General features: G+C 29.1%; 1 protein-coding gene across 2 annotated transcripts in view; it reads left to right on the top strand.

The window, feature by feature from the left end:
- The window catches only part of LOC107439633 (uncharacterized), a 63,111-nt gene that overhangs the window by 23,890 nt on the left and 16,304 nt on the right, over window positions 1–22,917 (top strand). For both annotated transcript variants that reach the window (XM_016052298.4, XM_016052297.4), the window contains 9 exons: window positions 1,073–1,112; window positions 2,038–2,139; window positions 4,520–4,645; window positions 7,188–7,443; window positions 10,428–10,519; window positions 11,547–11,782; window positions 14,510–14,721; window positions 16,653–16,768; window positions 21,220–21,286. In XM_016052298.4, coding sequence (XP_015907784.3) covers window positions 1,073–1,112; window positions 2,038–2,139; window positions 4,520–4,645; window positions 7,188–7,443; window positions 10,428–10,519; window positions 11,547–11,782; window positions 14,510–14,721; window positions 16,653–16,768; window positions 21,220–21,286 — 1,247 coding nt within the window. The remainder of the gene's footprint in view (window positions 1–1,072; window positions 1,113–2,037; window positions 2,140–4,519; window positions 4,646–7,187; window positions 7,444–10,427; window positions 10,520–11,546; window positions 11,783–14,509; window positions 14,722–16,652; window positions 16,769–21,219; window positions 21,287–22,917) is intronic.

The raw sequence follows: 22,917 nt of genomic DNA, 5'->3' as shown, positions 1-22,917 counted from the left end.
TTTGCCCTCTCCATCTTTTTTCTCAGTGAATAACATGAAAAATAAAACAATCTGATTTGAAGAGAAAAATTGTAGGATCATGAATCACAGGATTAAATTATGGTGAATGTGAAATGTAAGTTTTAAGAAGAAATAAAATTGCCAATTTATGTTGTTGTTTCTAATGACACTTGGACAAGCCAAACTAGCTAGCTATTGGTTTCTGTATGACAAGAGCATGCTGCTAGGATGAAAGTGCGACTTAGCTCTGAACACCGCAGATAGATGACTACACCACTCCCTCAAGAGAGCACTTCCACAATTTAGATATAAATGAGATCTGAAGAGAAAGAAAATTTTCTTCAGATCCCTGTCCCCGTGGTACTGCTCAGCCGCTGACCACAGAACTTTCTATTCTACATATTTTTATGAGCAAATACATCTCATGTACTCAGTGGATCTTAGTGGCTTCGCGGATGATTGAACCCTGGTCCATATGAACCAAAGTCCGATACTTGCACCACTGGGCTGCCATGGCTTGCATCTTTTTAATTAATTTAAGTACCTGTTAGATTGTGGTTTTCCTCCTCATTTGCTGATAAACAAACCTTTTTGGAGAAAATTACAGTCTAGAAGTCTTTTAGAAAGTCTTTTTAGAAAGCAAAATATTCAAATGTAAAATTGCTATGCTTTATTAATTCAAATACTTTAATTCTACATAAATAGCATTTCAAAACTGAAATTAGAGAAAACTAAGTCTTTTTAGAAAGCAAAATATTCAAATGTAAAATTGCTATGCTTTATTAATTCAAATACTTTAATTCTACATAAATAGCATTTCAAAACTGAAATTAGAGAAAACTAAGTCTTTTTAGAAAGTAAAATATTCAAATGTAAAATTGCTATACTTTATTAATTCAAATACTTTAATTCTACATAAATAGCATTTCAAAACTGAAAATAGAGAAAACTAATGCATGTATACATCACATGCACTATAGGTTTAACTCCTTTTCAACATTTGTATGATTGCAGTCTTATGATAATAGTTACAGCACACCTTTTTAAACAATTTTAATTTTTTTTCCTTTAGAGCTAAGAAAGAAAAATCTATAAGTACAGAAGGAACTGTTGTAAGTATTGTAATTTATTCCAACTATAAATAAATATATATATTAAATCCTTTACTTCTTAAATTAAATTCAACATAATCATAATTGTTCCATTAATTTCACCAGTATAAGAATTCACCTTTTTCTTGCAAATAATCCATGGATGTTCTAAGCCAAACTAATAAAAGTTATTGGTTTGTAGGCGATAAGAATGTGTACTTGGATTTTTAACGGTAAACTGTTAAAACAAGTTTTATTTCAGATGATTTCATACATATGCATATTATTAATTACATATACACAAAACTAAACTTTTCCTTTAAATCTTTTTTTTAATGAAAAACTAAATATAATGGTGGAAAAAAAATATTATTATGCCCACTCAATAGGACTGGAAATAAAAATTAGAGTTTATATAGTAGGGAACCGATTAACCGGAACGATCGGGACCATCGCTATTCCGGATAACTAATTTTTCCGGTTTTCTAAATCGCTACAAAAAGCCGTTTTTTTATTGTTAAACCCAACTAAAAAAAAATAAAAAATTAGAAATAATCTTAAAAAGAAGAAAAAACGATGAAGTAATACACTAATGATTATTTCCAGAATGATGTTACGGTAAACATCTTTCAAAATAGAAAGAAAAATCCTAATGTCTTATGAGGAGAAAAAAAAAAAATTTTTTTTTTTTGAAAATGGCAGGAAAATTTATCGAATTTCGTTCCGGTTTTTTGGTTTTCCGGTTTTCTGATTTCCGGATAACGGGCTCTGTACTGTATAATGGGCTTGAAATAAGTGATCAAATAATAAGAAATAAATAGGCATGCATGCACGATTTTATAATATCACTTCAGTGGAAATAAGACTTGTTGTATGACTATTTCCCTAAACTTTAACATTTTTTTATGTTATTATTATTTACATTTCTTATGATCTTTTTAATCAGGAAAATGTTAGTGTGTCGTCTACATCACCTAATAGTGTGACTATTGATTTCACTCAACCTGTGAGATTCACATTAGCCAATAACTTCACAAAGTCTATGAAAGTAAGTTACCTTTCTGCTTGGTTTTATTTCATTCTTTTGTCATGTTTTTTTTTAGTTACTTTTTGTCAAATTTTTATATTTTGTTATAATTTTTTCCTTCACGATGTTTGTTTTTCCTTTCAGCAGAGCTTTGAAAATAAAGATTCTTTGAAATAGTTTTTTTCATTAAACCAAATGTGTTTTTATGGGTGTTTCTAAATTGCTATTTAAAATTAAGCATTAGGGGGAGCAGAAAAAAATTTTTCAATAATTAAAAAGCTGCACCTCCCAAAAATTTGATATGTACTAGTATATCACGTGAATTTTTCAGTTTTTTTCTATGCATCTTCATTCCTTGCTAAATCCTAAAATTTTGAAATTTATCAAAAAAAGGCAAATTTTTGAAAATTGTCATATGAAAAAAATTACCACTCAAGCGTTGTGTATTGAATGAAATATTACTCGTGAGTTTTTTCAGAATTTTGTAGCAATATTTTCACTTTTTGCAACAGCTGTAAAAATTATAAAATTTTACAAAAAGCACAAAATTTTAAAAAAATACTGAGTTTTTAAAAAATGTCAGAAGAAAATAAAATAGTTTGCAAACGTTGTGTATTTACTGAAATATTACTCATGAATTGTTTTGAAATTTTTCTGGTTCATTTTTTTTTTTTCTTCTTTAATAGACACTGGAGGGTTTTTTTTTTCAAACTTTTTTTATATTAACAATGTTATAGTGGCTTATTATGAAGCTTATAAAACTACAACCAAAAGTGAACAAGTTAGAAAAAACTAAAAAGTACACCATAGCTTCACAAAAGTAGCATGATTTACATTTGATATTAAATCACAGGCAAGTTCATCTAAAGAGCGAGGCTTTTTCATGCTTACAAACTGTAATATGAATGGGTATAAGTTCTAATAAATTGCAAGTCTGAGAACAGTTAATTAAAAAGATGGATCTATAAAAATCAAATCTAGCTTTAGGCAAAGCACAAGTTTACAAATTTCAAGAAAGCAACAAGCTATATCAAAACATTTTAGTTGCAAAAGAAGAGTAAGTCTGCTTAAAAGAAGTTTTAAAAAGATCTACCATGGGTGATAGGCAAGTTTCACTCAAATGTCCTATTACTAAGGCATATTATGAATTTCCTGGATGGTGTATCTGTGAATCCTTAAGGATTTTTCCAACCTATGGGCAAGAGTTTGTTCAACTGCGGACACCTTTCACTAATAAGTTTCAATGGATTAAAAAAAATTTGTCAGAAATGAGAGAATATGCCATTTCTGATCTCAGTACAGATAAAAAATATTTAATGAATCTAAGCCGATAAAAATTTAATTAATATTTTTCTGGTAAATATCCCTCAATTTTGGTGTCAATAGGTCCCGGGAAACATTTGAATTCAAAGTAGATCACTACCCTTAACAAAGTTCTTAGAGTTTGCATAAGAAACATTGATTCATCGACCTACTTAATGAAATAAGCTTCCTTTAATATATAAATATATGCTGCAATGTGATTTTAAACAAAATGTATAACTGCCATCAGTGCTACTTTTGTGAGGCTATAGCGTACTCTTTACTTTTCTCTCTTTTGTTTGCTGTTAATTATAGTTTTATAAGCCTAACGATGGCATTATTAATTTGAAAAAGCTATTAATAAAAACCTCCAGTGACTGTTAATGAGGAAAGAAGAAAAAAAATTCATGATTAATGTTTTGTAGATACACAACCTTTGTAAGGTGTTTTATTTTCTTCTGACAATTTTTAAAAATTTGTTTTTCTTTTTTTTCTTAAATATTTTTACTTTTTGTTAAATTTTATAATTTTTACAGCTATTGCAAGGACTGAAAATAATGCTGAAAAAATTCACAAGTAATATTTCATTTAATACACAACTTTTGAATGATAATTAGTTTTCATATAACAATTTTTAGAAATTTACTAAAATTTCCTGTTTTTTTAAAACTTTCAAAATTTTAAGGCTTTTGAGGAGAATTAAGATGGTGTATAAAAATTCTGTGAAAATTAACAAGTGATATACTGATACACAAGTGGGCGACCTTTGTGCTAAAATACAAACTGGGGTAAACAACGTAACAAAAAATATTGTTGCACTGATGAAGGTTGCTCTTTGAGCATCCGAAACAGCTGTCTGCATTTATAAATATTTTTTGTGCTCTTAAATGCTGATTACCTCAGTTTTTTTTTTTTTTTCAGTGATATACTGATCCATATACAACTTTTGGGAGATGGTGCTTTTTGATTATCAACAACTTTTTTTTCGCTCCACCCTATTAAACATGTTTAACATTTTTAATTACTAGACTTAGACTTAAGAGAATTATATAAATTATGATCTTATGTTTTTTTTTCTAATGAATATAAATAATTTCAGGTTCAGAAACAAAATAGTCATGAAGAGCCATATTTTCCCTCTCATATAGTTACTAGAGTGGCTGCTGAAGCAGCAGCTGCAGCTCTAACTGTGGTTGTATCAACTCAAAGAGAATTATTGCGAATGGTAAGTTTAATTGCACTGATCCTTATTTGCACTTTAGTTTAAGTAATAGCCTCTGAAAACAGCTTGTACGTATGATAAATTAGTTCCACACACACTAAAAAATTTTGCACTTTTAAAAAATTTTTCAAAATAAAATTTTTAATATTTATACAAATTTGATGCCTACAAAAAATACTATTGCTTGTTTCAATTACTTTCTTACATAAAACTGATACTTTCCATTTAGGACACTATTATTAAAAAAAAATTATTTATCACGAAAGTTGATGTTGATAAATTACTACTAGCTATTGCCATCAATTGTTTTAGTTATACTTAATATATCTTCTGCCTGTAGTAAATATATCTTAATATGTGTACAATATTTTTAACATAAACAAAAATTCCTGTAAATTATTATTATAATATACATTATTGATTTTTTTAAAAAATAGTTTCATCTAACGCACTTAAGTTTTACTTTCTTTTCCATAATAAAAACTCCTCTAATGGATTTGGGGCAACATAGTGGTAGACTACATATTTTCTAAAAGAGACATTCTTACATCCAAGTGTTTCTTATTTAGGTTTCTAGATAGATATACAAGTTTCTAGAAAAAATTTTGCAGGTAACAGCACAGTGCAATTCTTGGCGTTTTACACTCAAAATGCTCCCTTAAACAGTTTTCCATCGTTGCCTATCTTTAAATTATATTATTTTGATTGAATAGCACATATTCTAATAATTAAATTTAAAGTATATTTTTGTTATATTCTGATTTGATTTGTACATCTTTCCCCACTTATAAATATTGTTATTGAAAATTTTATTTTGGCACGAAATTTGTTTTCAATAAGATTTTTTTTTATTGTGATAAAATGGAAACTAATTTATCCTCAGTAAGTTTTGCACAATGTAGTTTTCAGTGTTATTGAAAACTTTTTTTTTATCTATTTCATTATGACTCTCAAATCTGGATCCATTTGAAGGACTATTTTTTTATAAATGAATTTTTTTTTTCAATTACAAAATTTTTAATACATAATTGTTTTTCTTCCTACTGTATGTGTTTTTTTTAATTGCTGGGCCTATCTTTTGTTGTTGTTTCCCTTGTAATATTCCTGCAAGTGAATTATTTATATATAAGGAACCTGTTGATAGTAATATTTACAATTACTGCCAATGCTTAGTATTCTATATCAGGGATCTGTCCACGGCAAATTTACTACCGTTTAGCGGTATCTTCACAAATTCAACGTTAGAAAAAATGGTAGTTTCACAAAATGCTTTAAAAAAAGCAAGTTCTAAGATTCTCCGCCTCTTAAAATTTTGTTTTTGTATCTTTATAAAGAACTATAAATCCCTGAGTTTTTTTAAATGACGCAACGAGGTTCTCTCTCTATATAAACTATACAGGAAGTCAAAATTCGAGCATAATTCTAAACATTTGAACATTATCTTTGATATTATTGTAAATTTATTCTAACAGACCTTTATTTTTTTATGAAATCTTTTTTTGCCTATGAAATTTTTTTCTGCATGACCTAGTCTATAATGTTCTCATAATGAAAATAACTTTTAGTACTAGTACTGTTAAATGCAAGTTGAAATTTAACTATGGACAATGGAGTTTTAAATTTGGATACAATTTTAAGCTAAAAATTTTACAATAGCAAAATTATTTTTTAATATATAAGGAAAAGTAGATAGAAATTTACCAGTTATGAATAATTTTTATTTGTAGTGACAATTTTTGAAGATAATTTCTTATTTTACCATATTTTGGCATTGATTTTTTAATGTCATTTTTAATTTTCACAAAATAGATACCTCTTATAAAATGCTATGTTATTATTATAAATGTTATTATTACAGACCCCTGTATGTATTCTTTTGTTCCTATGTATTTTATTATTTTTCTTGTTGAGATGTCATTTTTATAATTTATAATGAGGCTTCACCCTTTAATAAAATGAAAGTAAATAGAATTTTTAAAAACTATTAACATAGCATGAGTAGCATTTTTTTTTTATGTTGTTACGCATGCTAATTATCATTTGTGAAGACCAATCAGTTTTTCTGGTAATTAGTTTGTTCATATAAAGCCAAACTAATTTTTGGATTATTTTAATCCTTATCATTCAAATTTAAAAAGACCATTAGCCTAGTTTTAATTGTTCAAAATTATTATGTATACCCTATGTTGTTTGCTATTTAACAAGCAATAGAATTTAGAATTAACCTTACGATAGGTTTCAGTATTTTCCTCCTTCACAGCTCCAATGACCTCTAAGCATTCTCATGGTTCCTTTTTCTTTTTTTTTTCTTTTCTTACACATTATCTAAAACACCATTTGATTATGTTATCTTAAATATGTATTAATATTGAATAAGTTTGGCACAATATTCATTTTAAATATTCTGCATTCAACTTTAGATCTCATTTTTTCTTTAAGAAAAAACTAGTTTGAAGTAGATATGATGAATACCAAAAATCACTTATTTCTTAAAGTACCAAATATTTATGTATTTATTTATTATTATCTTTTTTAATTTGTATAGGAATCTAGATCACCATCTGAAGCTCATAGTTCTAGTCAACGTATAGTTAGCTCTTCTCGCAAATCAATTTCTCATCGCTCGTCCTCTCATTTGAAAGATTCATCTGACTATGCCATTGAAGAAGAAATTAGTCATGCAAGCACAGTAAAAGAAATCTCAGTTTCTGATAAAATAAAAAATAGTACTCCTTCTGAACAAAGCCCAATTTCTAGTAGAGTTTCTTCTGCTATTTCTGAAGAGCTATCCACCAATCAAAGTAACTATTATTAAAAAGATATTTAATGTTTGGAATCATTTTTTGTTGCCAGTGTATTTCTAAGTCACTAAGAGATTTATTTCACTTATAACTAGGGTTTGAAAAAACCTGGGGTTTTTTGAAAAAAATCCGGGGTAAATTGGGCTTTATTTGAAAAAAAAACCCGGGGAAAAAAGAGTTTTTTTCATTTAGTATATTTTTCATAATATATTTTTTCATAACGTTTTACAATTTTTAACCGAAGCACTATAAAATATAAATGCAACAGTAATTTGAAAGAAACAAGTTTATTAATCTTTTTGTTTTCCCACACATCTATCTACTATATTTATTAAGCATATATATATGTATATATATTACAAATTTATAATCAATAAATAATTATAACCAGTAAAAACTAAAATTTCATCTGACTTTTACCTTTAAAATTAAACTGAAATAAGTATTTAATGGTCTTCCATGTTTTTATAATACAATTAATGGAAAGTGAAATTAAAATTACGTATAATTATAAAGAGTATCAGTTACTTGTCCCATTTATCAAATATTTACCCTTAAAAAAAAGACTGCATTTTTACACAAATTTTAGCATGATTTCAAAAAACAAATTAATCTATAAAATTATAGAAAAGCATATATAAAAAGTTTTAGCTTATTTTTTGAAAACCAGAAAATAAAACTTTAAATTTGGTAATTGTTGTTTAATGTATCACTTAATAGAAAAAAAAATTTCGTTGGTTTTCCATTTTTTTTAAACATGATTGAAAGAAACAAAATAAATTATATTCAAATGAAAGCTTAAAAATAATATTTAAGAACTCTTATATCTTAATCTAATATTTTAATATTTAACTGTTTTTTTAATGGTGATAAACTTTCTCCAAATAGTTAAAAATTGTCAGCAGATGTTAAGAGTCAACTTAAAAAAAAGGCTCATTTCATTTATTTATTATTATTATCATACAGCAGATTCTATCTATATTTCTCTCTTAGATGGTGATACACTTCTACGAGTTTTGTAGCTTTATCTATTTTGTAGTTTACTCCGCACCAAACCGAAAGTTGAAAAGTGTCTTTTGATTGAGACAGAGAATGCTGGTGCTGAGTACAAAGAAAAAGAGAATTGTCAGAAATTTTGTGGAAGCTTGGAATTTTTTTCATTTTCTTTTGCCAAAATTTTTCACTATTTGAAATGAAAACTGTTGAATAACAGTGTCAAGCATCACTAATTTTGGAAAGTATTCAGGATAGGAAATTTTGAAGGCCATTAAATCATCATCATCAGTAGCTCGACAGTCCTGGGTGGACCCTGGCTTTCTCAAGAAGACTGCACCAGTCCTTTCTTCTGCGTGCCACGGCTTTCCAGTCTCTGACCTTGATTGTGGTAAAGTCCCTTTGGAGGCAATCCGCCCATCTCAGTCGGGGTCTGCCTCTCTTTCTAACTCCAGTTGGCCTTGCCAAAAAGATTCTTTTAGTTGTTCTGTCTGAATGCCATTACACCTGGCAAAAATTCTGCATGATGCTTAGAAAGACAGTTTTCTGCATCATTTAAAAATTGTCCCCTTGTTTTGGGATCCAAGTTGCATTTGGTAATAAATGAGGTGGCTGAACAGCCTGATGGAATCTTTTTACAAAATGTTTATGGGGTTCCAAAAATCACACGATAATAAGTTAATTCATATTTCAACAGCTTCAGAAATTGAAGTGTTTTCTGATTGAAGCTTTTTTAAAGGTTCAGAAACAATTGATATCTGTTTTTCCAAATTGATAGTTTATTGGTAAAGCCCAACATTATTAAATATTTCTGACAAATTATTATTGAATTCATTTTGATATTCAAGAGCAATCTCTTGATATTTATGGTAATTATTGGCAAAAGTTTTTACACAGTCACAATATGAACTCCACCTAGTATCATTTGGTAATTGGGGCATTAAGCAGTTTTTTCATTTGCCCACCTATGTGCTTGATGCACATTTCTAAAATATTTGTTAACTTCCACCATGTGTCCAATGATAGTATTAGGAGATACTTCTTTTTCAACCAAATTTAAAAAACCCACTTTGTGAAAAAAAAAACACCAAGTGGGTTTTTTCAAGGATGGCCCACCCAATAAAACCCGGGTGGGTTTTTTCAAAGTGGGTCCACCTGGCAAACCCTGCTTATAACCGTGTTAAGGTAACTGTAAATTTATATTTAACTTTTTAAAGTTGAATACAGCCAATTTTTTCAATGCTTGATTTCAAATAAATTTTATGTAAAGCAAGAAATAAATCAGGTTGCTGTGAAGAAATATGAAAGACAAATTATTTTACATATGAACAGTGTTTCCTATCTAAAAATTCCATGGAGTTTTTTCAAACATTTTCCTCTTGCTACAATTATGATTATTTATTCAGTTTGGCCACAGAACAGAGAAATGTCAAGAATTTTTATAAATCTAAAAATATCTGAAAGGGAATTTTATTCAAATGTCCAAAATTGGTCAAGGTCTGAGAAAATGAGTTAATTTGAAATCTGATGTTTGTTTTAAAATTGGTCTCATAATAATTTTTTGAAGAAAAAAAATATTATTTATTTTCAACAATATTAGCAAATATAAGTGTTTTGTAATTTATTTCATAAAAAAAGATGAGGTATAACTGAAAAATTAGTATTAAAATTTATGCCACTGTCTAAAATGAGGGAAATCCGATATCAGTCTAGAAAAATCATCCAAAAAATCTTTTTTTAAATGTTTGTAGCTGCCCAGTTATTCTATAAGTCTTAATGGAGAATAAAAAAGTTTTTAAACATCAGACATTTTAGTCTCAGTTTATATCAGGAATTTTTTAACTCAGAAAAATCATCTCAGATTCCCTGATTGCTTAATGTATATTCTTCAAAAATCTGCATTTTATTTACTTATAAAATATGCATTCGAATGTATATTTTTTTGTATTTGTAAGCATTTCTTATTTACATCATTTTTGTATTTTTTATAGGTATTAAGGAAATGGTTCAGTCATCTTTTTCTCATAAAAGAAAAATTTCAGGAAATATGTCCTCCCCTTCTCCTGCCAGTCTTTCTGAAAATGTAATGTTGCACTTTATGTAAATTTTGTTACATTTTTTTATTCATTAATTCTTAAAATTTTTCACCATTTTAATTTAAATTAGTCAAATCCATTGGTCAATTTATTCATTTTAGTGTTTTATCTTTAATAGTTATGTTATTTATGTCTATCCTCCTTATTTGTCCAATTTACAAATATTTTAATTGTATATATTTTAAATCTTTTATAAAAGTTTTGCTTTCATTAAATGTCAATGCCTATTTTTTTGGTTAATAATGTAATGAAAAAAACTATCACAACAACAAATAAATATCCACTTGTACTCAAACTTATAAATTAACATGTTTAAAAAAAATCGTGTTTACCTTTTTATAATTTTTTTTAAATATATATATTTAGTTTTGCTTTGTTTTTGTTGTTTTAAATTTTGTATGTGTGTGTGTATATATAGTGTGTATATATATATCTCAAAAACCTTGTTATGTCTTTTTTTTTCCTTTTTTTCAAAATTGAAAAAGATAATTTTTTTTTATCACAAAGTTTGTTGTTTACCAATTCTTTTCTATTTAATGATGATTATTTACTTTTCTTACTTTTAAAAAATAAATTTTTTTTGTTGTATTTAGACTTATAGTCAACTATCATCACTTTCATATTTATTAATAACTGTCTTGTTTCATGACTCTACTTTTTAGAGTAATATTTTAAAATATATTTTTCTACTTTGTAGAACATATTTAGTTCTAAATCTTATTATCTTGAAAACTCACTGTCTCGAAAATTTTTTAGTTTTGAGATATAAGAATTTATTTTGTATTTTATTGTGTAATTTTGAGATATAGAATATATATATTATTTTAGCACTTTATATGAATAAGATACTTTATGATGATGATGAGATACTTTATGCCTTATAAAAGCATTTTACGTAAACACTTTATTTATCCTCTAAAAGCTTTAATCTACTTCTAAAAATTCGTAACTCAAATATCATGTGTCTATTATTATATATCATGTGTCTTATTCATGCTCATTTTTTTTGTTCAGGAGTCAGTGTCTTCTGCCACATTAATAAGCAGTCGTTCAGATTTTTCTGATGTCACAGCAACGGAGTCTGTTCATTCTGGGGATTCTTTTGCTCAGCTTACTTTAGATGTTGTCCGTAGAATTACTCACGATGAAGAGTCTCGAGCGAGGGACCAACTTTCTTTACTTCGGATGCAAGAACGAAGTTTAGTCGAGAAGGCTCGCGATAAAATGAGACTGTTAGAAGTTTTAAAAAGGTGAGAAACCTATTCTTTTTATTACTGACTATGTGCTGTGTGTATTTGGATTAAAAAACTAAATTTAGTTTGTTTTGTACTATCAACATTATAATGCTCTAATGTCAATTTGTATCTTTATGCATCACTGTAATACAATAGGATTACTTCTGTTAGTACAATACAATAGGATTACTTCTGTTAAAACAACACGATAGAATTATTTCCATATAATTCTGTAAATGAAATAGAATATTTCAATGATGCTTTATAGCCTAACCAGAAGTTTGTTACAAATTTCTGATTTTTACTCCGTTAGAAATAAATCATTTTGGAACATTAATGCCTCTGGAAAACCTAGCACATAACATTAGAAATTTAAAAAATCACCTCATGTTTAATAGTATATAAATTTCTTCTGAATTAAGCCACATTATCTAGATGGCAACAATATTTCGAGAATTAAAAATCTGAGTCTGTTTTGAAATGTGCTTTTTAAGCAATCATACATTTCAGTGTCTTATTTCTTCAGTGCCATTTCTAAGGGATGGCAAACCAAGCAATTGCTCAAGGTTGCTAAAATTTATGATTTTATTCAAGTTAATCAAAGTTTGAAGCTGAAAATGTTCATAGTATATTTTTTTTTTGTAAGTTTGTGTACCTTACATTTTAATTTATGCATTTTTAATGCTTCTCCAAGGTATAAATCATGGTTCGTAGCGTTTTTAAAAAGTGTTTAGAGGTGCTTATTTTCGATATTCTTTTTTTAATAGCCCTTAAAGGTGCTTTTTTCATTGGGTGTTTTGAAAAGTGCTTAATTTTCCCTTTTTCAAAAATGAGAATTTTTTTCTTTGCCATGTCAATTTTCGCCACGTATTATGCAAAAGCGTGCTTTTCGCATTGTTCTATTTAACGTTTTCACTATTCATTCAAACACAATTTATTTCGGCGTACCGTCGGTCATATATTTAATGAAAGCGCCCATCATTTTACAGGTTTGATGAAATACTTTCGAGTCCGCGTGTGCTTATAATGAGCTGGGTTTGGTGAGATTATTGCACTCTCGTATGCAACTCTGCTGCTGGGTTTTGCAAGATATTTTCCATTCCAAGCTTCATTTTCCACCCTCTGAAATCTAACCGAAAAATCTTTTGATAAATTTAAAATGGCTAATATAATCAAAAAAAGAGGTCTTTTACAAGAACTAGTTATTTTATCATGATCATGCAAAGTCTTTGAAAATTATTTTGCATTTTGTTAATGTGTATAGTGCTTACAAATTATTTTGTGTGCCTTAAAACTACTTAAAGGATCTTTATTTTTTGTTGAATATTTAGCTAGTTTGTTCTCTCTCAAATCTGCATGATGTTTCATTGCGATGTATTTAAAACTGCAGTTTTCCTGTGGCTAGTGCCACTAAAACCCGAGTCGCCTTTCTGGACTTCATAACTTTAAATATTGTCTTCGCTAATTACAAAACATGTTTGAAATCTGATGTTCAAACTATGAAGATTTCTTCTTAATATGCAAAAATCTATTCATTAGGTCGGGATTTATTCTGTCTGTTCTATTCTTGCACAGTGAGCTGAGAAAAAATCTAAATTATGATCTATAACCTGTTCATTGAGAACTATTAGTGGAAGTAAACATAAAGGTTTGCTATTCATCACCAACTTTACCCATTTTTACCACCTCTTACTGAGTTTATTATTTTCTTACATACCAATTGTCTCTTTTTGTCATAGCCTTGGTGCCAATTATCCAAAAATCCTGCCAAATGTCAGGTTATTTTGTTTACTTTTCTTATTAGTCTGAACAAAATATAATGTCCCATTTATTGATGAGAGGAGTTACTGGTTAGAGGAGTCGGCTATGAGCTCAAAAGATAAGGCTGGGTGTATGTTATGATCTTTGTATGGCTCAAAGGATATGCTACTTATTTATTACTGAAAAATTTTTAAGTAAGAAATTGAGACACAAATATTTTTTGAAGAAACATCCCTTTTTTCAATGAGATTCAGATTTTTTACCCTCATATTATAGAGAGTAACTGTAAATTAGAAAGTATAGTCTAATTTAGTCACAGGAATGGTTGAAAGTTTCAGCTTTTAATGTTAATTTTATTTTTCCATTACTTTGAAACTATTTTGGTATATTATAAGATTTTTTAAAAAAAAGCAAACATAATTACCTTTTTGAATTACTGATTATGGTTAAATATTTCTTTCCGTTGCAAATTCTTATTATGATTTCTGTTATTTAGACATAGTTCTATAATGCTTTGTTTCTCCTCTCTCTCTGCAATGTTCTCACCTCTGCACCTCTATCATTTAAACATCTCTGTCTCAACTCTTTAACTGTCAATTTTAAACTGAAGTGGGAGTAAAAACTTCTTTTTCGTTTTTCTGTTTCTTGCTTTCCTTTTTCTTATTCAATTCATTCACAGTGTTTACAGTTAAACTGGTCAAATTATTATTTTTTGTACTGCTTAAAAATCTTTTAAACATTTTTTTTTTACATTAAAATATGTGTAAAAACTATATCAAAATAAAGTTTAATTCTTAACTGGTCTAACATCTCTATTGAATAGATATATTTATTTGCCTCTGCTTTGAAACATCAACCAGTAAAATATTTAATCTTTTTGATTTGCCATGTTTCCATCCCTAATATGGTTTAATTCTTATCCTTTTTTTTTTTTTTTTTGTTACATTGTAAAATAACTAATGTCCTTATTTTGTTTGTTAGAAAATTGCAAGAGAAGGGAGCAGATAAAAAGAAAATCTCCATGATTAAAAAATCTCAGAAGGACCTTATTTTAAGATTAAGACAAGAAAGAGCTCAATTGAGGTGTATGCAGGAGGCTTACAGAAGTGTTTGTGAGAAACACCAATCTGTGCTTACAAGTAAACATGAGCTCTTGAGCGAACCAACGTCTTTAGCTTCCCCAATTTTGCAAAGTGAGTAAACAAATTAAATGCATTTACCTTTTTTTTTTAAAAAATATTACTTAATTTGATTTATACAGGTTTATTTAAAATTTTGTGTGCATTGTTGAAATGAAAAAAGATGTAATATTTGAGTAGGATTTATTGAAGTCTATGCATGCAAGATTTTTTACAAGACAAAGTTCCATTTGCCTTTGGTCCCAAACAAAAACAAGCTTTCATCCTTTTGGAACATATCTTGTCATCAGAACCTGTGATGCCAGCTTGAAAGGATTTGATGCCATACTTCTACGAATAGACTCTGACAATAATTTTCATCTCATACACTATGTGAATTAGAAGTACTAGTGATAGTCATAGCATTTAAAAAACTTCACTCGTAGGCACAAAATTCTAAATCTGCACAAACTGCCAGGTTTTTCAAAAGACAATGACCAAAATAGATTTAGCTCTGAAAATTAGCATGGAGTTTGTTTGTTTTTTTTAGAATATTTTGATTACGAAATACTAGTCATGATCGTATAATGTAAAGCAATCAAAACTAAAATTAGCGAGGATTTCTTATCGAGTATCAAGCAACTACTTAAAACATCTGATTATATGTTAAAAAAACAATGAACTCTACAAAGTGGTAAATGATCAAGAACATTTGGTAGTTCCACTTGATATGCAAAAACAAATCGTACAATCGTTTTAAAAAAAGTAAAAAATGTCATTGCAAATTGTATCCAGTATATATTTTCATCCAAAAAATTTGGCAAGCAAGAAATATTTCCACATCTGATACTAATAGAAGAGTGACCTCTCGACACATTCCAGGTAGAACTTATCGAGCTATTCGTATCCACGACCAAAAACTACGCCGACTAGTCGAGGGATCACCAACGCCATTAGTCGCTAGTAGAACGACGGCAAGCTGATTTGGTTTGGAATGGTATGGTAAAGGTTGGGGTGCAATGGAATAATTCAATGTAGAAAATCTCCGTCATATCTTGTTTAATTTTTTCATTTGAGGTTTATTTTTATCATAGAATCATTTATTTAATTTTAAGATACAAAATGTGATGATTTTATTGAATGGGAACACCTTCTACAAAAAAATGACAGGAAAAAAAACTGAAGGATACATTGAATAAAGTAAAGGATATCTTCTATGAGAAAATAAGTCAACTCGTGTATTTCAGAATCAGTGGCTGATAAATTACAAATGGTTACAGTTTGATGGGAAAAATAACAAAATATACCACACGGTATGCATAATTATTTAATATTGATGTTTATTTTTCTGAATTTTATTTGTTTAATAGCTATAATTTTCAGAATTTACTTTTTATGAAAGACCAATTTAGTATTTTATTAAATTATTGAATCAATTCTCTATAATTAATCAAGTTTTATCTAAAATGAACTAATAAATGTGATGTTAATATGAAGCATGAAAATTATGTTAAAAATTCAAGTTTTAATTTTCACTATATCTCCTCCCTTTTTTAAGACAGATAATATATCTGAATAGCTTTTAAAATAATCTGTATTTTATAATTGGTGTAGCACTCAAGAGATAGAAGCGCCACCTTTTAGCGACAGCTTAGGTTGATTTACCTCACAGCTAGTCTGGTTTAACAACCTGTTTTGTTATAATTTTGCTAAAATGCCTAATAAACAGCTTTAACTTTAATTGTTTAATTCTTCAACAACCTCCTATGCACCACCCCTCTTCAACATTCATATGAAATATTTAATAATTATGACTTTAGTTGAAACTTTTATGTAATTAGCATTTGTGTTCAAGAAATATTCATATTTTCCTTTCTTTACAAGAAATTTATTTCTTTTTATAGTAAATTAATTTGTAAGTAGCGACTACTAACTCAATTTATGCAATTTAATTTAAACTATTTTTCTTAGATTTTAAATAAAAAATCAGTATTTTTGATTTTCAGGAAAAAACAAACCACATTCTTCTAAACTTGCCTCTCAGTCTAAATCAAGAGAATTGAAATCACCTATTTCATCGTCAAATTCTTCCATTTTGAGTGAGAATGTGCAGCAAACTGGAGTTAGTAATATAATACTTTCTATTGTTTTTACCACTTTAGACCAGTTTTTGATGTTTTATATCATTTATTTGTTTAATAGGTTTGTGGCGCAACTACCATTACAAATATTAAATATCAATTCACTAGTATATAAGACATGCTAACTAGATTCCAACTTGAGGTACCTTTTGATTGATGAAGGTTGACATAGTGCATAGATTCTCAACCTTTTTAACGTTGCCGCCCCCTTAAGGAGCAAAAAACATTTCAACGCCCCCCCCCCCCCTTTGTGAAAATCCAGTTATTTAGAGTATTGTGACGGAGTGAGGTGTGCTGAATTATAAGAGACAACATTAAGCAATTTATTAAGAATTAAATTTGTTTGGTTTTGTGTGTACATTAACTCGATACTTTTCTCAGGGCAGGTAATCGCAGTATTTTTGTTATAATTAAAGTGAATACGGTAATGAAAAAAAATACAGCAAATAAACCTATGCTTAAAAAGAATGAATTAGATAATTAAAAAAACACCCAAAATAATTTTTTTACACTAAAAAGGTAGTATCAACGAACCAACTTTCTTAACGTTTGGTTCAATACTTTTAGTGAGGTGAAGACGCAAGTCCCCTCGTTGTACAATTTCGAGTTCATTACTCTTTTTTGTGACAAGATCCGTAACAGCACTGAATCCACGTTCCACAAGGTAAAAGGAAGGGAAGGCATGTAAAATTTTTGTTAACGATAGTTCGCAGTCCAGTGTAGAGATGACTAATGATACCTTGAAGCCAAAATTCTGTGAGACGATCGCCACTTCAAAGTTTCATTAGTTGTGATTCCTCAATTCCTCAAAAATCTGAACGCCTGCTGTTACAAATTTCTGCCTGACCAGAAGAGGGCGTTGTAATCACTTACTCACTATAATTCTTTAATTACTTATGTGGCAGGCAATGGATTGATTTGGATGGCTCATTGGAGAGCCCCTTTTCATATCATATATTTTTTATTGTTACTATTATTATTGAACGCAATGGATTGATTTGGATGGCTCATTGGAGAGCCCCTTTTAGTATCATATATTTTTTATTGTTACTATTATTAAATTTGTTTGTTATTAAATATGGTTTCTTTAATTAATGCACCCATTCACCACTGAATAATTCTGCAACATGGTGCATAACGGTCGTGAATATAATTAAAATAAAAACTGGAACTGTACGACAAAAGGTTGTTTGTACAAAAAGGAATAATAATCGGAATATAATATCGGTGTATAATTACTTCCGATCTTGCAAAACTGGTACATTATTGCATTATTGGATTTGGCACATTATTTGGATTTGGATTGCAAGGTAGGAGATTTTATCACTTATTTAAGAACAAATTCTTAAAAAGCATGATTCGGATATATAGAAGACCTCATTACGGATCCAGAAACATTTAAAGCAGAAATTAAGGTATCAGAAGAGTACGAGGAAAAAATTCTTTCAACTAAAATAAAGTTAAAAAGTAAAATTAAATAAACCATATTTAATAGCAAACAAATTTAATAATAGTAACAATAAAAAATATATGATACAAAAAGGGGCTCTCCAATGAGCCATCCAAATCAATCCATTGCCTGCCACAAAAGTAATTAAAGAATTATAGTGAGTGAGTGATTACAACGCCCTCTTCTGGTCAGGCAGAAATTTGTAACACTGCTGTTTCAATATTCACAAAAGGGTTCATAACCCAATAACTCATTGAGCGACTTTCAGGGAACAAAATATCTTTAAAACTGTCAGAAAAATGCAAATAGTCAAGGTGTTGACTATATTCTTGTGCATCATCAGAGCGAATTTCACCTGTTTTGCTGAACTCATTCCAACCAAAATTCTGCTTCCACAAAATGAGTTTTTTCAGAAAGGCATAAATGACTGATTTTGTTGGGATCAAATTGAGCTCGTCACTTTGAAATTAATGCCATTAAATTTTACATATAAATCCGCCAAAGTCTTTCTTAAATTCTAGCAATCTGTCTCTCAGAGCTACATCTCTGTTTTAGAGGATCTCAAGCACTGAGTCGAAAAGATTCCAAAAACTATTGAGACAGGCGCATTTGGAAAGTCAGAGAAACTCGGTGCAAGCGATTGGATATGTCATCACACACAGCTATCTGAATAATCAATCGTTGAGAGCATTACTGTGAAATTTGTTCACAGCAAATATAACATAGTGAAATAACTGATGCAAACGATCGCTGATATTTTTCTTACTAAATGCTGTCTTTGAATCACGCAGTGAACAGCTACAATATTTGGTATTTTCCTTTTCAAAAAGTCAATAAACCCACGATGTCGACCCACCATTGCAGGAGCTCCAGCGGTGGCAATTGACATAAACCAATCTTGGACAGTATTAAAAATAGATTTATCTTTGGTATCTACAATCAAGCTTCTTGCAAAAAGCATCTCTAGAATACTTTTTCCTACCTTTACAAACCGAACATACGCCTACAGTAAAGCCTACATTGCATGACAAGGTTGATTCATCAACTTGAAGGGAAAATTCGTTGGATATCAAAAGTTTGCATAAAGAAATTACAATGTCTTCAGCCATCTCACCATTTCGTCCCCGCGCTGTATCGTTGCTTAATGGGATATTTTTGATTATATTGGATGTGCTTGGAAGGTGCAAAATTGTTTCTAAAACTTCCTTGATAACCGGCAGTATCAACTTTGAGTCAATGGTATGAGCTTTCCCAGATTTAGCAATAAATTTTGATATATTATAGGAAGCTATCAAGCCATCGTCACATTTTTGTGATGAGATTGCTAGCAACCCTGAGACCAAAGGTTCCTGCAGAAACTTGTCTTTGGTGTTCGTGAAAAATGACAAATCTTCATTTTGTTGTCAGGATGAGTTTTTTGCAAATGGTCCTGCTAAGGAAATATTTCATTGTCTCATTAGATAAAACTTTGTTACAAAGTAAACACATGGGCAGTTGAGAGTTCAACAGCGATTCAACAAATCCAAACTTCAAGTACGTGGCACGGTATTGATGACACTTCATTTTGTTAACCGACATTGTTGGTGGCAGCAGAATACAAACGATGAAATAAAATCAACTATTTCTCTAAATTAATAAATAATTTACGGTAATGAACTAATTCGCGCACATACCTGGCCAAATAAAATGAGATCAAATCAAAACTGTGAAAAAAACTGTAAGGAAGGTAACGGAAATCATCATAAGAGACACGGGTCAAATCAAATATTCATACCGAAAGCTCATGCACTTCGCGGAGTGGCTTGAATAAATCAGAGGCAAAAACTACTAACTCATGCGCTACGCTGTGTTGGTTCGGATCGGAGAATAGGTGTCGTATAAGTTCGTTTTATTGGTGATACAAAAGGAGTATCGGATAATCTTAATTTATTATATTAGTTTTTTCTTTAACGTTAATTTTAGATTAATTTTATTTATTAAGTTAATTTAATTTAATAATTTTATTTGTAAGCTTCAAAATTAAATTTGAATGACAAAACATGCTCATCGCCCCCCTACCACCCAAAACATACCCAACGCCCCCCTACTGCCCAAAACAAGTTCACCGCCCCTCAGTATACTCCCAACGGTATCGCCCCCGTTGAGAAACAATGACATAGTGGATAATTATTCCCCCACATTGGTGACCGGGACCTAATATGAATGCACCAACTTTCAAAGTAACTCCTTCCTTGATTTAAATGCGCTATTATCGCCCACCTTGATATATCCACAAGCTAACCTTGATCATCCACAAGCTAATATTGATGGATGAATGAATCTCATTGAACAGTTGATTTGCTCACAAGTAGAGCTCAATCAAAATCTGGGGAAGTTAATACAATTCTCTCTGCCAATAACAAAGGAGATAAATAAAAAAATAAAGGTATGATGAGCCAAAAAGAAACAGCATTAAATAACTAGTGGTATTCTTTCATTGAATTCTATCACAGATAAAATTCTGGAAGAGGAATAATGTGGCTTAACTACCACAACAAATATTAAATACTAATTCACTAGTATATAAGACGTGTTAATTAGATTCTATCTCGAGGTACCTTTTGATAGATGAAGGTTGACATAGTCAATAATTATATCCCCACAGATTAAATAATTATTGTAAGTTAGCCCTTTTTTTTAAATTATGAAAACCATAAATTTTATTCACTGTATCAGCGGAAAAAAATTATAATATATTTTTAAAAAGCAAGACTTTTCTTAAATTTCTGTGTCAGAATTTCTCTTGTTTTAAGTTTCCTATGTACTGACAAGAAATTTTAAGAACCAGTTTAATTCTCACAGCTTATGTAAATATAATATTTTGAAATTCATTGTGATTGAGCTCTAATGGTTCCAGTTGGTTAGTGAAAGGCTATAATTTGACATTTTTAAATAAAATGTTGTAGAAAACAACTCTTTCTCAGCTTTATGTTTTTTATTCAGACTGAAGTTGAAGAAATCTTAGAAGTTCCTGATATTTCTAAAAGTGCTACTAGCATATCTTCTCAAGGTACGTAAAAGAATTTTTTTTTCCAGTTCTTAAAATCAATGATAGTTTAATTTTATAATTGCTGATAAAATCTATAAACTTCAGGAAAATGTTTAACTTTATTTGCTTTTATATTTAAGTTGCGTACAGAACTTTAATTACATTTTAAGAAAAATTATGATTTTTAATATTTTCGAAAAATGTTTAAAAACTTATCATGTCTTTTTGAAAAGAATATTAGCATATTTGTTACAAAATAATGTGTATTTTACGTTTCATAATCTTTATCCTTGAATAGTGTTTAGTATGCTAATGTGTAACAGAGATAGCTGTTTTAACATAGTAATAAAATAACCTAAAGTTACTATATTTTATATTTTATTTATTATCTAGCTCAATGTTTTTGAAATAAATGTTAACTGGTATTTTTCTTCTAAGTGTGTATTTGTTTTGTTAAGAAGGAAATTACATTGTGCATATTGGAATTTAGGGAAGAAAACTATCTCTTATGCAATGGCTGTCAAACTCATAACTTTTTTCCCTTATACAATTATGATATGAAATAAATGTTTCTAGCCTAACACAGATCTAGGAAGATTTTTGTTCATGTTTTGAAATTGCTAAAATGAGAGTTGTTTTTTTATTATTATTATTATCATAATTGCCACTCAATAAATTTGTGGCTTCATTTAGTGCCGTTAGGTGATACAATACACAGATTAATAAACTCAATACTTTAAGTTGAAAAGTCTGGCTTAATTAGCTTCTTAAATGAATAATGCCATTTTTTTCTAATCTACTCCATGTGATTAATCAATTAGATTTAGAGTCTTTACTGAATGGAAAATTGAAAATTAATTAATCATAACAGTTTTACATGTGTTTATCCTTAATAAATTGTTGTGCACTTAAGAATTAAAATGTTTGTACTGTCTCTTAGTGTTTAAACATGAAAGTAAAAATATTATCAATAAATGATGCAAAAGAAAAAATTAAAATGTCACTAGTTCAGCATTAAAAAAAGTCATTATGTACCTTTTTCTTGCTTTAAAATCCCTAAATTAAATAACTACACAATACCACCATAGCTCTTTTGCTTAAATTCTATGAAGAACATCTATCATAATGATGCCCTGTTGTTAGAGACACAAACAGGAGATTGACAATCTTATTGCACTTACCTCAAAATTATATTGAGTTCTGCGTCCCTACCACAATTACTCTAATAGAGCCCTGGGTTGTGACCCCAGCTGACTGACCTCCCATCCTACGCAAGAACAAGAAAAGCTTTCACCACAATCGAGTTTCAGATTATGTTTTTCAAGAGTTAATATTTCAAATGGTTGTTTACAGTGCTTACTTCTTTGAAAGAGGAGGTATAATGATTAGGTGAGTTTATTGTTTGAGTTAATGCTTACAGATAGCATTGTTGATATGAATCACTGAATCACAAAATTTTTCAAATTGCAATGTTGCAAAATGCACATTAGTAAAAGGTAGCAAATATTGTAGCGTAACTGTAAAAATTGGTGTGGAAACATCATATGGTAATTTTTTTTAAAAGCATTTTTAGAAATGATGCCAAAACTAATCATGCTTTTCTTATGCATTCTTTTTTCAGCATTAATGTATTTTCGTCTTTAAATTAAGTA

The sequence above is a fragment of the Parasteatoda tepidariorum genome, chromosome 1 (assembly GCF_982258835.1).
Source record: "Parasteatoda tepidariorum strain Cologne lab strain chromosome 1, Ptep-v5.0, whole genome shotgun sequence".
Classification (NCBI taxonomy): Eukaryota; Metazoa; Arthropoda; class Arachnida; order Araneae; family Theridiidae; genus Parasteatoda; species Parasteatoda tepidariorum.
This window is presented reverse-complemented; position numbering and strand designations above follow the sequence as displayed.